Genomic DNA, 12,857 nt, shown 5'->3' on the forward strand with positions numbered 1-12,857 from the left:
CTTCCAACCCAAACCAGTCTGGGATTCAGTTTATACTTTGCTTGGAGAGATAGACTGCAGCAATAAAAGAGGCTGCAAAAGCAGAGTTCAGTGCAGCTCTTCAGGAACCGGGTGTAAATATCAAGCTGTTGTATTAACCAATGTTCCAAAATGCTTTTTGTTGTCCTGGAAGGTATCTGTGGCCTTTCAGTAAGGAACAGGAATGGGAGCATAGCACCATGTTACAGGTTTCTTCCGCAGCATGTGCAGGTGGCTCTTGGGTGTTCCCTCGAGGTTTGGCATTTGGGTGGTGTGTAAATTGCTTTGCATCACTGTATTTACAGGCACTTGTGTGTCTGTGTGTTCCAGTAAAGCTGCAGCCTCTTCTTTTTATCCTTTTGGTTGATTGACCTTGTAAAACACATCCTGTGCTGCTTTTGTTTCTCTCTTTGCTGAAGACAGGAACAAGTCATCACGATGCCAGCGTTGCCACTGGATGAACTCCAGCTGACAGAAAGGGATCCCAAGACAGGGAAGCTGAGAACTTTACCAGCACTGGTGAGCTGTGTTTTTTCCTGAAAGCCAAACAAGACCTTTAACAAATAATTGTCATATATTCAGGTCTGGACAAAACTAGCCCTTGATCCAGGATATGGTGAGATTTGGTGCTTGTTAAAGAAATTGATTTTTATTCATGTTTTAGTGCATTCAGATAGTTGATAATTTTATTTCAGTGATGGGTAAATGAAAACTTATGTGTTCAACATAATATCACTGAATCACATAATATAGTGATCTGTGTTCTCCCAGAACTCCTTTTTCTTTTGAGCAACAGCAGTGGAAGCTTTGCTGCAACAGAGAGAATGTTTGGGGAGCTTTTGCAAACCCTGCGTGAAGTTCAGCCCTGAGCTATAGCACTGGAACACATACGTCCATCCACTGCCTGCAGCCCATCACCTCCCACCCTGCAGCTTCAGCTTGGTGAAATCAGAACATGAGATCCACAGAATATGTGGAAATAAGAAAGTGTGGAGAAAGCCTTCTTCTGGGCATGTTGCAGGAGTGGGCCCGGCCGTTCACGCTGCTTGCTCCTGAGGAGGTTTACTCTGGGCATTTGTTTGGGTTGAGGCAGAGCTCAAAGCTGCTGCTCACAACTCAACATGATTCTCATTCTAAAGTGGGGAGTATTTGGGCAAAGCCTGTTCAGTAACTCTTGGGAAGGGTAGTGAAGTGTTTCTTCTCTGGAATTGGTGGTCACGTTGGTTTGGCTTCATGGAATGTTGTGCAAAAACCAGTTCAGAGGAGAAAGAGAGTGCAAGCTACATTTCAAAGGCATGACATGAAGCTGCTGCTGTTTGTTCTGAAGGTGTGGGAGGATTGCTTTGCAAGGCTTTTGGTTCACACAATGCAAGGAGCAACATCTACCCAATTATGAAGGTCTGAAAATATTGCTGATGAATAAGGACACAAACCCACTGATATGCTGCCTTGAAAGCTTAGGAACTGGGAGCTGAATGTCTAATTGTACTTTTGTGGTGGTTTCCTAAAATCCAGTGAGCAGTGCAGATGGTAACTGAGCGTTCCTGTTGCTCGGTCTGTGGTTTTAATACCATGTTTTCGCTTCCTGCAGCACCCAGAAATAAAAGCAGATCGGTCTTTTGTGCTATACAGACCACCACCCGTTATCAGAGACCCTGCTTTGGTGGAAGAATTCTTGGAGCGAGCAAAATTCATTGCAGATGATCTGAACTGGCTTCTGGCTTTACCTCATGACAAATTTTGGTGCCAGGTAAGAATGATTTTGTGGACACTGGAGAAAAAAGCCTGAACAATCCAAGTGATTGTAAAAGCCACGAACTGGGAACTGTTTTCATAGAGACTTTTATATGCTCATTATGTCATTTGTTGAGCATTTAAATTTTAATTACTGCACCTCAGAGTGCAAAGGAAGTAGTGTTTATATGTTTTTCATTGTGCAGTTTAAGAGTTTGCTTGTATTTGATGCATATGTGGATCCTTTTAGCACTCTCCAATGTTTTAGCTTGCTTTTGGATTTAACTGGGCTGCCCACAAGTGCAACCTATGAACGTGTGACATTCCCTTCTTCCCATTTTCTTGTCTCTCATTGCTCAAGGTGATATTTGATGAGACGCTTCAGAAATGTCTGGATTCCTACCTGTGCTATGCCCCTCGCAAGTTTGATGTGTTGTTGGATTGCCATCCAGAGGTGAATGACATGCAGAAATGTCTCCATCGGAGTGTCTTCCTGACTTTCCTCAGAATGTCCACTCACAAGGAGTCCAAGGTAAATATTTATTTGCCTTGCAGGTGCTCTGGGCTGTATAGCTTAGGGAAAAAGACAACTGGAGAAATTAATCATGTTTCTTAACTTGCATGTCCAACTGCATTCCTCTCCCTGGCTATTTTTATTACTTTCTTTCTCTGTATGGAGATGATGACCACTCAGAGCTGAAATATCTGAGCTATGCAATGATTTCTTAGGAAGGAGGTCCAGGCAATCAACTAAGTAACAGCAGCTTAGCCACGCATGGTGTTATCATAGAATCACCAAATGGTTTGGGTTGGAAGGGACCTTAAAGCTCATCCAGTTCCAACCCCCCTGCCATCAGCAGAGACACCTTCCACTAGACCAGGTTGCTCAAAGCCTCATCCGACCTGGCTTTGAAAACTTCCAGGGAGGGAGCATCCACAACTTCCTTGGGCAACCTGTTCATACATCCCTGTAAGAGAAAAAAGGGCAAGTTGGCCTTTGTGCACCTGCAGTCGCCGAGCGTTCGCTCCCTCAGTGCCACTTCCTCTATGCTGTGTCACCTAATCTGTGCTAAGACTTGTCTCTCCTTGAACTTTCCCCAAGTTTTGGACACACGAAATTGCTGTAAATTACTGTTTTCTTGGCATCATAATTGAAAGATCTACTCGACCCTAATTGTATGAGCAGAGCTCCCATCAGCAGCTGTGGAATTTTCACAAGGCCTTTGGGCAGGATGAGTGAGGCACCTTCTGTTTTAGCAATTACTCCCTTGATGTCCTGGTTGGTTCACGGTGTGTTATTTAGTGGTGCACTGATTCTCTTGGTTATCACAATGGTGATGTCCAGGAGGTTTTGAGGAAAGGTCTTTGTTGTGGGTAGAGAGTCAGAGTGAGTTATGCATTTCACTCGTGAGAGAGATGTAATAATGTATTTATTGATATAAAATAGTGAATTAACAGAGTTCAAAGGTTAATGCAACATTCATTTTGCCAGATTTGATGGCAGGGTTCACTGGATTATTTCCTGTGTAGAGGACAGGGCCAGACAAAACAGTCAGGAAGACCCTCCCATTGAGTCACAAGGTTTGAAAGGACCCCCTTGCTCTCTAAACTCCTTCTCAGAGAGAAGTCCAGGTGCAGCTGGATCCAGTCCTAGTCCCAGACTTGGTCAGCTGTTTATGTCTAAAGAATTATATATGTGCAATCAATCCTTTCTATCACTTAGCTCAGATTTTGCAGTTTAGCAGCTGTTAGTCACTTACTGAGGATCTGTTGTGCCAAGGAATCTCTCAACCTCGAGGAGTAACCCTGGGAGATGTCCCTGCTCAAGGGCAGATCCTGGTGTGCAGCCCGCTGTTGTTTCAGGAGAGCTCCATGGGCCTGGGCTGTCCACTGCTTATGGAGTCAGGTGATTTACCTGCAGTCATGTTTGCACACCAGCCATATTTCGGTGGGTGGGTGTTCAGCAAGCCCCTCACTGTTGGAGCAAGTTACTCAAGACAGCCCTTGGCTATTGTGTTGTTATCCATCTCCCCTGAGCTGGATGCAGCTACCACAACAAGATAGCATCCATGATGGTCACCACTGGTGGTGATCACTTGAACAGAGTTATGGGAAATAAAGGTCAGGTCGGGGGGGCAGGGGGAGCACATTGTCACAGTCCTGGAGTGGGATTTGGAGGACTGGGGTGGGAACAGGTAGAAGGAATGCTGGAGCCTGCAGCTGGCACCGCTTCAGCAAAAATACGACACCTCTATGGTGTCTTTCATTCCAGGATCTGATTAAATATTACCAATCCAGTGAGGCAGACAAGCACTTGAAACCATTTCATAGTTGAGTAGTTTGAAGAGAATGAATAGGCTGTTGTCGTGCAGGCAGTCAGCAGGAGTTTGAGAAGTTGAAGCCAGCCAGCATAAAGCCCTGTCCCTCTGCTTCAGCAGGGGCAATGTGCACACTGCCTTCCACTGGGATTGAAAACATCTGCTCTTGGAAGCAGATTTGTCTTCTGAGAATCCACAATCATAGTTTAGCTTGCTTGCTTCTCAGTGTCAAAAACAATGGAGTTTTTGTCATCTAGAATTACAGGAGAAATTCCTTCAGTGTTATGAGTTGTGCTTTGACAGTGTGTCTGGCAGTCAGGGCAGAGAGCTGCGCTTCCTGCTTTTCTTCCCACTTGTCACTGATGCCGTCGTCTTTGGAGCCTTGATTCTCATTTTCCAGGGTACAAATCACCTCAGGCTGTGATCTCACATGTATTTTATCAGTGTCAGTGCCAGTTAAGCTGGTCCTATGCCTGGCCACTCATTCCTACTCCTGAGCTGAGCTGTTCTTGTGTCAGCTCAGCTGTTTATTTGGCCATGTCATGAGCCAGGTCCGGGAGCTGAATGAACTGTAAATACCTTTTTGTTTTAACTTTTAGATTGATTGGTTCACCAAACAGGCAGTGGGGTGGATGGTGTAGTGGCAGTGACAGGCAGCTGGGGGGTGTGGGGATGGAGGGCTTTGCAGAAGCTGGTGTAAGCAGAGTTGCTGCCTTCTATAAAACAAAATCCTTAATACACCTTTGAGAGATGTTTTTACAGGTGGTGTTATAATGCTGGATTTCTTGCAGAGTAAAATACTGATTATCCTTTAAATTATGTTGTGTGGGGGTTTTTTTTCTCTCCTTTGTAGGAACATTTTATCACTCCTTCTGTCTTTGGAGAAATCATTTACAATAACTTCCTCTTCGACATCCCTAAGATTCTGGATCTCTGTGTGCTTTTTGGAAAAGGAAATGGTCTCCTGCTCCAGAAAATGATCGGTTAGTTAAAGCCAAGGAACAACTTGTTGCATTTAGGCTTTTGCTTACTCATATACTGGCAAGTGATGAGTGGGGTTTCATACCAGTGTTATGACTCTGAAAACAAACTGTTCAGTAGCAACTAGATTCTTTAATTTCTAGATCAGATTATGTTTTTCTTTTCTCTTGTGAACATCATTTATGTCAAGGAATGCATTGGGGTATACTTGGCTGTCGTGAGCTGGGCTCATGGCATTAGGCACAAACCAAGGCTCAGTTATACCTCAGCAGTTGTTTCCAATGCCAGTTAAGTGTGTCTTCAGCCACTGTAAAAGGACCATGAGGGCTTTGTAAAATCCTGGTAGAGATGGGAAGGGGCAAACAACTCTGTTCTTGGGCTGGGAAAGAGGAGGATTAGAAGATGGGGCACAGTCCAGCTGCTCGTATGGGTGCTTTTGTTCCCAGAGTTGGGAGCCAAGTGAAAGGTGCAACATGAAGTAAAGTAATCGTTGGTCTGTGAAGTGGGAGAACTTGAAATTTCAATGGAGACATTGATTTAGATAGTGCCTTCAAGCCACAAAGCACTTCAGGGCATTGCTCAAGCTGTGCTTATCCCTAGATTTCTCTCTGTCTGTACAGACAGTGCATATTAAGTAACATCTCAGCCTTGGACACTGGATCCTGTGTAATGAGGAGGGTGTGTTGGTTTAGCTTCTGCATTTGTCCTGTGCTCTCTTTGCAAGGGAACTCTCTGTGGTATTTAACATCGACCTGAGCACAGATGGAACAGTACCTAACCTTGGGTTAAGGGAGCTCTTCTTCCTAAATTCTAACCCAGTTTGTCCATGTAATGAAACTTTTTCCTTTCTTTGGTAGTTATTTTTGTCTCATTTCCAAGCTGACTAACATGAGGAGCATTAGAGAACACGTGATGCAGCCAAATCTCCAGACCGAAAAAGCTTTTATAAACCTTTGCATTTTTTAATCCCTTTATCCTTTTTCAGTAACTTTCTACTCTAAATTCATCTATCGAGCCTCAGAGGTGGGAAGAAGGTGTGGCAAGTTAGATAGTTCTCTTTCAGCTGTGAAGTTTAGATTATCTGGGGCTAAAAATATTCCAAATTTTTAAATTTTTAAATCTTTAAATTCCAAAGAAGACCTAAGTGTATGAAACCTCATTTGAATTATACCCATGCTGTGGAGTGCAGCACAATAACTCTGTGTGCAGGTGACCAGTGATTTGCTCACCTGATTATTTGCAGTGGCAGCAATGGCATGAGCAGTTCTAGTGTGTAATTCATAACTTGATAAACTTTAGATTCTTCTTAGGGTATAAATTTTGGTGAAACCTGTCTCATAAATCTTACCTGTCCTTGGTGGAGAACTCTGCTAATTTTCATCATCTGAACAGTAATTCACAGGAAAATTGGCAGCCTCTCTGCTTACTTGGTGAGGATTTATGGTACACCGTCACTCAGTGGAGTATTTTGTAAAGATAATGAAATCCTAGTGATATAATAGCAGGTATTATTAAAGCCTCATTACCCTTAAAAATATTCTGCAGAACATTTTCCAGTGTATGCTGAACTGTTATCAGTAATTAAAAGTCAACTCCAGTTGTCAAATAAAGAAACTAGGAATATTTAGCGACAGTATTTGCATTATTCATTGATTCGGCCCCTGGGGCATGAATCATCTAACATCTCGTTTGCTCTGCGCTGATGAGCATGTTCTCATTACCAGTTCTCCAGTTGTGCTGGAGGGTTGATGGGCCTGGTTTATAGGAGTAGGCCCTGTGCTTGTGTGGCGAAGTGAGCCTGTGCCTGGGTCCTAAATGGTCATCAGCTGGATCTGGAGGGGGTGGAGGGGTGTCAGTAATAACACAAGTGAATCTTCAGGTGCAAATCAGCTCGTTGATGTGAATGTCTGAGCTAATAACCTCCTTTTCCCTCTCTTCTCAGATAATATCTTCACTCAACAACCAAGTTACTTCAGTGACCTAGATGAAACTCTGCCCACTGTCCTCCAGGTACTGCTCTCCTGCTTGGCTCAGGGCTGGGATTTCCTCTGGAAATGTGGCACAGTTTAGAGGGTGAAGGGAGCAAATGTGCTCATAGGCAGGCAGAATGTAATTGCTGTTACTTTCTCTCTCTAGTTTATGCTAATGTGTGCCAGGTAGTTTTGGAACCTTTATCTAAAACTATTATTTGATGGCTATTTCCTGTTACCTTCCTTCAGCTTCTGGCCTTCTCTGTGGTTAATCTCATGGAATTTTCGTTAGGCAGTTCAAAAAGTATTCTTGGTATCCTCCTCTCCCCCTGAGCAGGGGAAGCACTGAAACTTAAACAACAAAATAGACACCATGAGAGGTAGCTAAGGCTTCACATAGTAAAGTGAGTTAACGTTAGCTCTGCAGGTTCTCAGGAGTAAATGAAAATCTGTCATGGAAGGGATGCATTGTACCATACAAAAGATATTTGCAACCTCTCCATGTCTAAGCTTTCACTTTTATAAGCAGCTTGTATATTTTCCAGACTCAGGAAGCAGGATTCGCGTTTAACCTGGGGGGGAAATCAAGGTGCCTTGACATCTTTGTACCCTGAAAAAGTCATATTTATGTCCTCAAAAAGCTCATCTATGCACAAAAATAAACAAACCCAGGGTACTCTTTACCCCAACACCTATAATGTCGCTTCACTTCTTGAAAGCCCACGTTTTTCTTTCTTTCTGTGTGTTAAGAAACGGTTAGAGCTAAATCTCAGAGATGAGATCATGTTTAAAATATACTCTAGGATGTGAGATCAAACCTTCAAATGAATTACTGGGGAGCACAGCAGAGATTTCATTTCCTTTTTGTGATGTACCACGTCAGAGTGGTTTCTCTGCAGAATGCTGGTTTCTTTACTGGGTGTTTTCATACTCGTTGCAGGGCAATACCAGCGTTATCTCGAGTGTATGGATGTAACAGCTCAAACAAAGATGTGTCATTACTGATCCATAAAGCTATTTATGTGTTTACACTGTCACTGAAAGGAGTTGATACCTGTGCAGGTTTAGGAGCTTACTGTAGAATAGTGTGTGTATTTCTACAGAATGCTGTAGAAACCTGTGCCCTGTAGAATAGTAATATTAACCCCAAATATGCAACTTCAGTACCTTTAGTCACCCGTTCACATATCTCTGAGGAGAGTTTAACAAATCTCTTAGGGGGCAAGTGAAGAGGAGTTACTTTTAAGTTGGTCCTACAGCAGAGTTTGTTGGCAATCCAGAACTAATTCTGTGAGCTGCTTCTTTTTAAAAAAACAAAAGTTGCAAAATGTGTCCTGCCAACCTCCGAGGAGAGGGCAGGAAGGCTTTGGGAGGAGCCCATAAGGAGGTGGTGTTCACTTCACAGTTGTCCCACTGCTCCACTGGGATCCCGGGTGGCCTCCCAGTGTTGGCCTTGCTGGCTGATTTTCTCACAGAGCTAAGGATGGGGAATAGCTGCAGTCCCTGTCTCAGCACCACCACCATAAGCAGCTGCACTTGAATTGCACACAAGCCACATGGAATTTCAGAAGTGCAGTGTGGCCTTTCCTGCTGTAACCTGCAAGAGTCTGTTGCAGCTTTTGTCTTCCACAGCTCTGTGCTGTGTGGCCATGGTGATGTGTTGCATATAAAGCATGGCCCACTGCTTTCCCCTGTCTGTTTTAATGCTGTTCTGTTTTCTTGGTCTAGGTGTTCAACAATATTTTGCATAAGTGTGGTTTGCAGTGTGAAGGAGCCTCTGCTGAGCCACAGAAGTTAGAAGAAAGAGTAAATGTGACTCCAGGGAACATGCCCCTCCAGGTAGAACTGTTGCTCCTTGCACTTGGCTGTTTGTAATCCTGCAGACTGAACACTCCATGGAGCAGTAAGACCACAGAGGGTCATTCTGTTCCCAAATACTGGTGGCTCATACAGCACATGGTTCCGTGTCATTGTTTCACTGTTTGTCAGATGACGTTGATGACAAAGCCTTTCCACCATGAATCGGTTGCTTTGCTCCTGTGCATTTCAATCATATCCATTGTAGCTTGGGTTCTTTTTAAACCTGGTATCTTTTTTTGCTTAACCATCTTATAAATAATGTAACAGAGCATCTGAGAGAAGCCTCCACTAAACCCTGCCAGTGATCAGAGTTGATCTTTTCTTCAGAAATGTTTTAAACAAACCACAGTGTACTTTAGTTAATAAAGAGGGGTTTTTTTGTGCTGGGTCCTGTGCAAAGACAGGCCCCATCTCAGTGAGCATAGTCTTCTACAGAATCTTAATCATAGAGTCTGTACGTGGGAGTTGTTACAGCTACCCTGGAAATGCATCTTGCACTGAAATGGACCCCAGAAATAATCCCTTTAATTCCTGTATTACTGCTGTGCAGTGCTTCCAGATAGATGGGGAACAATACTATATGCAGAGGATATATAGAGGGCAAAGCCACTGCCCAAGACGGGATCTGATGAGGATTCTTGTAATTTCACAGAATCTTTCATGAGAGTGAGCAGTTAGGATTGCATTAGAGATATTTAAATGATAGAAGTTTTAGTAGAGATGGTGTCTCTGTCTCTAGAGCCAGTAATGTGTAATGTGTTTATGATTGATAGCAGACTCTGTGCACTCAGGAAAAGGCTTGGTCTGAACATGATGTGTTCCTGTCACTGAGTTATAATGTGTTCCTAGGAAAACTTCTCTGGCTTTTCTCTCAGTAATTGCTCTTTCTTTCTCAGGAGCTGAAGGATATTGTGCTGTACTTATGCGACACTTGCACAACGCTCTGGGCGTTTCTTGATGTCTTCCCATTGGCTTGCCAGACCTTCAAAAAACATGAGTTTTGCTACAGGTACATCTTGGACTGCAGATAGAGCTTGTCTTGGTGAAGTAAAAATACTGAGTGTGCTGCTGTGTCCTGTCCCCACGCCTTCGTCGTTACAAGAGTAGGCAGATTTAATGCAGCTAGAGACTGCTGTGTTCACACTGACAGGAATACAGAAACTCTCAGTAAATAAATTAATATAAGGGTGTCTAGAGTACATCTGTTATGTGTTCACCTTCTTAATTATCTAGATCCTAGAGCCAGGCAACCATGACAGTAACCAGCACCCAGCTTGCTTTGGAAAGGGTGGAGAGGGATGAGCAGACAAGAGTTGTGGACAAAAAGAGCTTCCTGGCAATAAGACCTGAAGTGAGGGAAGTAGAAAGTCTTAGGGAGTGATAGTCTATCAAAGCCTGAAAATAAATGGTTTTGTTTGATGTTATGCCTCGGTTTTTATGCTAGAGAATATTATTGAAGCTTGGCAAAGGCTGAGTGCCTGGGAGAGGGTGACAAGCCAGCACTATCACAGCTAGGCTGACAGCTAATTCCCTGACCAACTCTGGATCACAGTGGCAGTGAGTCAGGATGATCTCAAGGACCAAACAGCCAAGTGTGTTCCCACTGAGGCTGCAAGTCCTTGAGTGGCACTTAACCCATATCACTCCAGGTGTTTTAAGCCCCCAGATCATCTTATAGAGTCTTGTTGTTGAGCCTTGGTTGGCGACCAACTGAAGTGTTAGTTTATTGTCCTTATTTCCTCTTTTGTTTGCTTGTTAGTGCAGACAAACACACATTTGTGTTTTGCTTTGGTTTCCAATCACGTTGCAGACCTCAGAAGTCTTAGAGCTGCCAGTGGCTTATGGACCACAGGTTGAGTAACGCTGCTCTGGCGTGTGTAGGTTTCTGTCCTCTTTGGATGTTGTTGTCGTTGGTTATTGGAAGAGCAGCAGCTTGGTGGATCGCTGGTGGCTGTTTGGATTGGCAAGCAGCACTGCTTACATGCTTGGTTACTCAGAGGAGGAAAGCCTTTTGCTTTTAATTCTACCATTGATGTCAGAGATGTGCTAAAATCGTTTTGATCTCTGTGCAGTGGGACAACAGCAACACATTTTCGTTACTTCTCAATGTGGACTAATCACGGGGTCTTTGGAACATGGGGAGGGGAAACTGATTTACCTGTCATCTTTTTGGAACCTCTGTGAGTCTGAATCAGCCTGCTGGCACTTGCTAATTTCACTCCCTGACCAAAAGTATCAACCAGCTTCTGCTGTATTTGCCTCAAGGATACTCATTTAACATGTTTGGCTCTTAATATGAGACTTGGACATAATGTTCCTAATGGAGCCTCTGCTCATCATTTCAGCTTGGCTTTTGTGCAGAGTGCTGTAAACCATTATTTGTAACATCTAGCTGCTCAGGGAGCAGTGCTGGCTGTTACGCAAAGCAGTATTGGCTGTTACTCTGGAACAGTACTGGCTGTTACTCTGTGAGGGTGTTTCTCCCCATCTCTTGGTGCTGTCCCTGGAGGAAAGGATCTGTGTGGGCTGCCTGGCACATAAAATGTGAAACTGAACCAAACTTTCTTTGTTTCCTCCCTGCCTCATCCTATTGAAACGTCCTCTTGGGCTTTCTGCATATTGGATACCTTCATCTAGATGCTCACCTAGAGCAGAGCTGAATAGCAAGACCATCATTGGAAATTGTATCTGGTTTCTTACCCAGTTTTTAGCCTGCAGTGAGATAGGGCCATAAGGATCTTGGAGTGGGAGGGGGTCTCTCAGGATGCAGATTGGTGTTTGGGATATTTCTTGGCCGGGCAGGTTGTTCTTCTCTTCAGTAGCATGATGCTTTTTAAATGCATTTCTTTGCCTCCATCTTCAAAGACACCTCGATGGTTTCCAAGAGCATTGCTCTTGGTCTATTGCATATTTGCTTGCTTGTGTTTCAGGGAGCAAATAACAAAGTAGGGTCCTGCTAATGAGTACTGCCAGTGAGGAGAATTTAATGAAATTAACCATTTGATTTGTCTTTCAGCAAATGACTTTTGAAACCTCGGATGACAGTTACTGTTTCGTTGCCCCTTTCTACAGGTTAGCTTCGTTTTATGAATTGGCAATTCCTGAGCTGGAATCTGCAATTAAGAAGAGGCATTATGAGGATAACAGGTGAAAACGTCTGCAAAGGCTTGCATTTTCCTGGCAGTAAAAGTCTCCCGGGGCTTAGTTTAAAATTCAGTTCATGCTGCTTTACCCACCTCTGCGGAGTCTTCTGTCTTTTTTTTTATGCTGCTTCAAAGAACCCAGAAGAGATGGCTTTTCTAATTCCAAATTTTCCTGGGCAGTAGAGTGACTAATGATTTCTTTCACTGCTGTCTAAGAAGAAACTTGATTGGAGATGCATTGGAATTGTAACAAAACGTGACAACACGAATGATATCTCTGTGTATAGATTGGTCTCATTTTTAAGGTGCAGACTGTGCTGGTACAGTTGAGATACTGTGTTGAGCTGTCGGGACAATTGATAGTTGAGACCAGCTTTGTTTAGAGCATGGATTTTTCCTTAATTCATATGAAATGGCTCTAATCTCTGGTCATTGCAGCGAAGACATGATTTTGCTAATGAAATCCCTTCTCTGGAGGGATAACTCTGGAGTAAAGGTGTTTTAAAGATTCACATTTCTTGTGCTGACACCAACAGTGTATTTTTTTTTATTCTCTCTGAAGTGTTTTTGCTGATTTGTGGAGGAGAATTTCACATTCCAGGAAGAAGATGATAGAAGCTTTTCACATCCTAATAAACCAAGTCTGTCTGCAGCCCATCTTAGAAAGCAGGTATTGGCACTTGGGCTCTGTGGTACTAGCCAGTTTTTTGATTGCTATTTTGGTGGAGATTGTTTATTTGTTTTCTGATTTACTGGAGAAAATTAACAGAAACTGCTGTTCATATTGGGATCGTAGCCAAAGGCTTTGGCTAAGATCAGAAGTCTGTTGTCCT

General features: G+C 43.4%; 1 protein-coding gene across 5 annotated transcripts in view; it reads left to right on the forward strand.

Moving 5' to 3' along the window:
* Window positions 1-444: 444 nt before the first annotated feature.
* The window catches only part of ASCC2 (activating signal cointegrator 1 complex subunit 2), a 25,849-nt gene continuing 13,436 nt past the window's right edge, over window positions 445-12,857 (forward strand). For 2 of the 5 annotated variants that reach the window (XM_010165793.1, XM_029084445.1), the window contains exons 1-9: window positions 445-537; window positions 1,610-1,768; window positions 2,114-2,284; window positions 4,924-5,053; window positions 6,994-7,061; window positions 8,750-8,860; window positions 9,778-9,890; window positions 11,954-12,028; window positions 12,587-12,694. In XM_010165793.1, coding sequence (XP_010164095.1) covers window positions 457-537; window positions 1,610-1,768; window positions 2,114-2,284; window positions 4,924-5,053; window positions 6,994-7,061; window positions 8,750-8,860; window positions 9,778-9,890; window positions 11,954-12,028; window positions 12,587-12,694 — 1,016 coding nt within the window. In that variant the 5' untranslated portion in view covers window positions 445-456. The remainder of the gene's footprint in view (window positions 538-1,609; window positions 1,769-2,113; window positions 2,285-4,923; window positions 5,054-6,993; window positions 7,062-8,749; window positions 8,861-9,777; window positions 9,891-11,953; window positions 12,029-12,586; window positions 12,695-12,857) is intronic. The other 3 variants (XM_029084446.1, XM_010165794.1, XM_029084447.1) reach the window with 3 other exon arrangements.

Source organism: Antrostomus carolinensis, unplaced genomic scaffold, assembly GCF_000700745.2.
Source record: "Antrostomus carolinensis isolate BGI_N321 unplaced genomic scaffold, ASM70074v2 scaffold4864, whole genome shotgun sequence".
Lineage (NCBI taxonomy): Eukaryota > Metazoa > Chordata > Aves > Caprimulgiformes > Caprimulgidae > Antrostomus > Antrostomus carolinensis.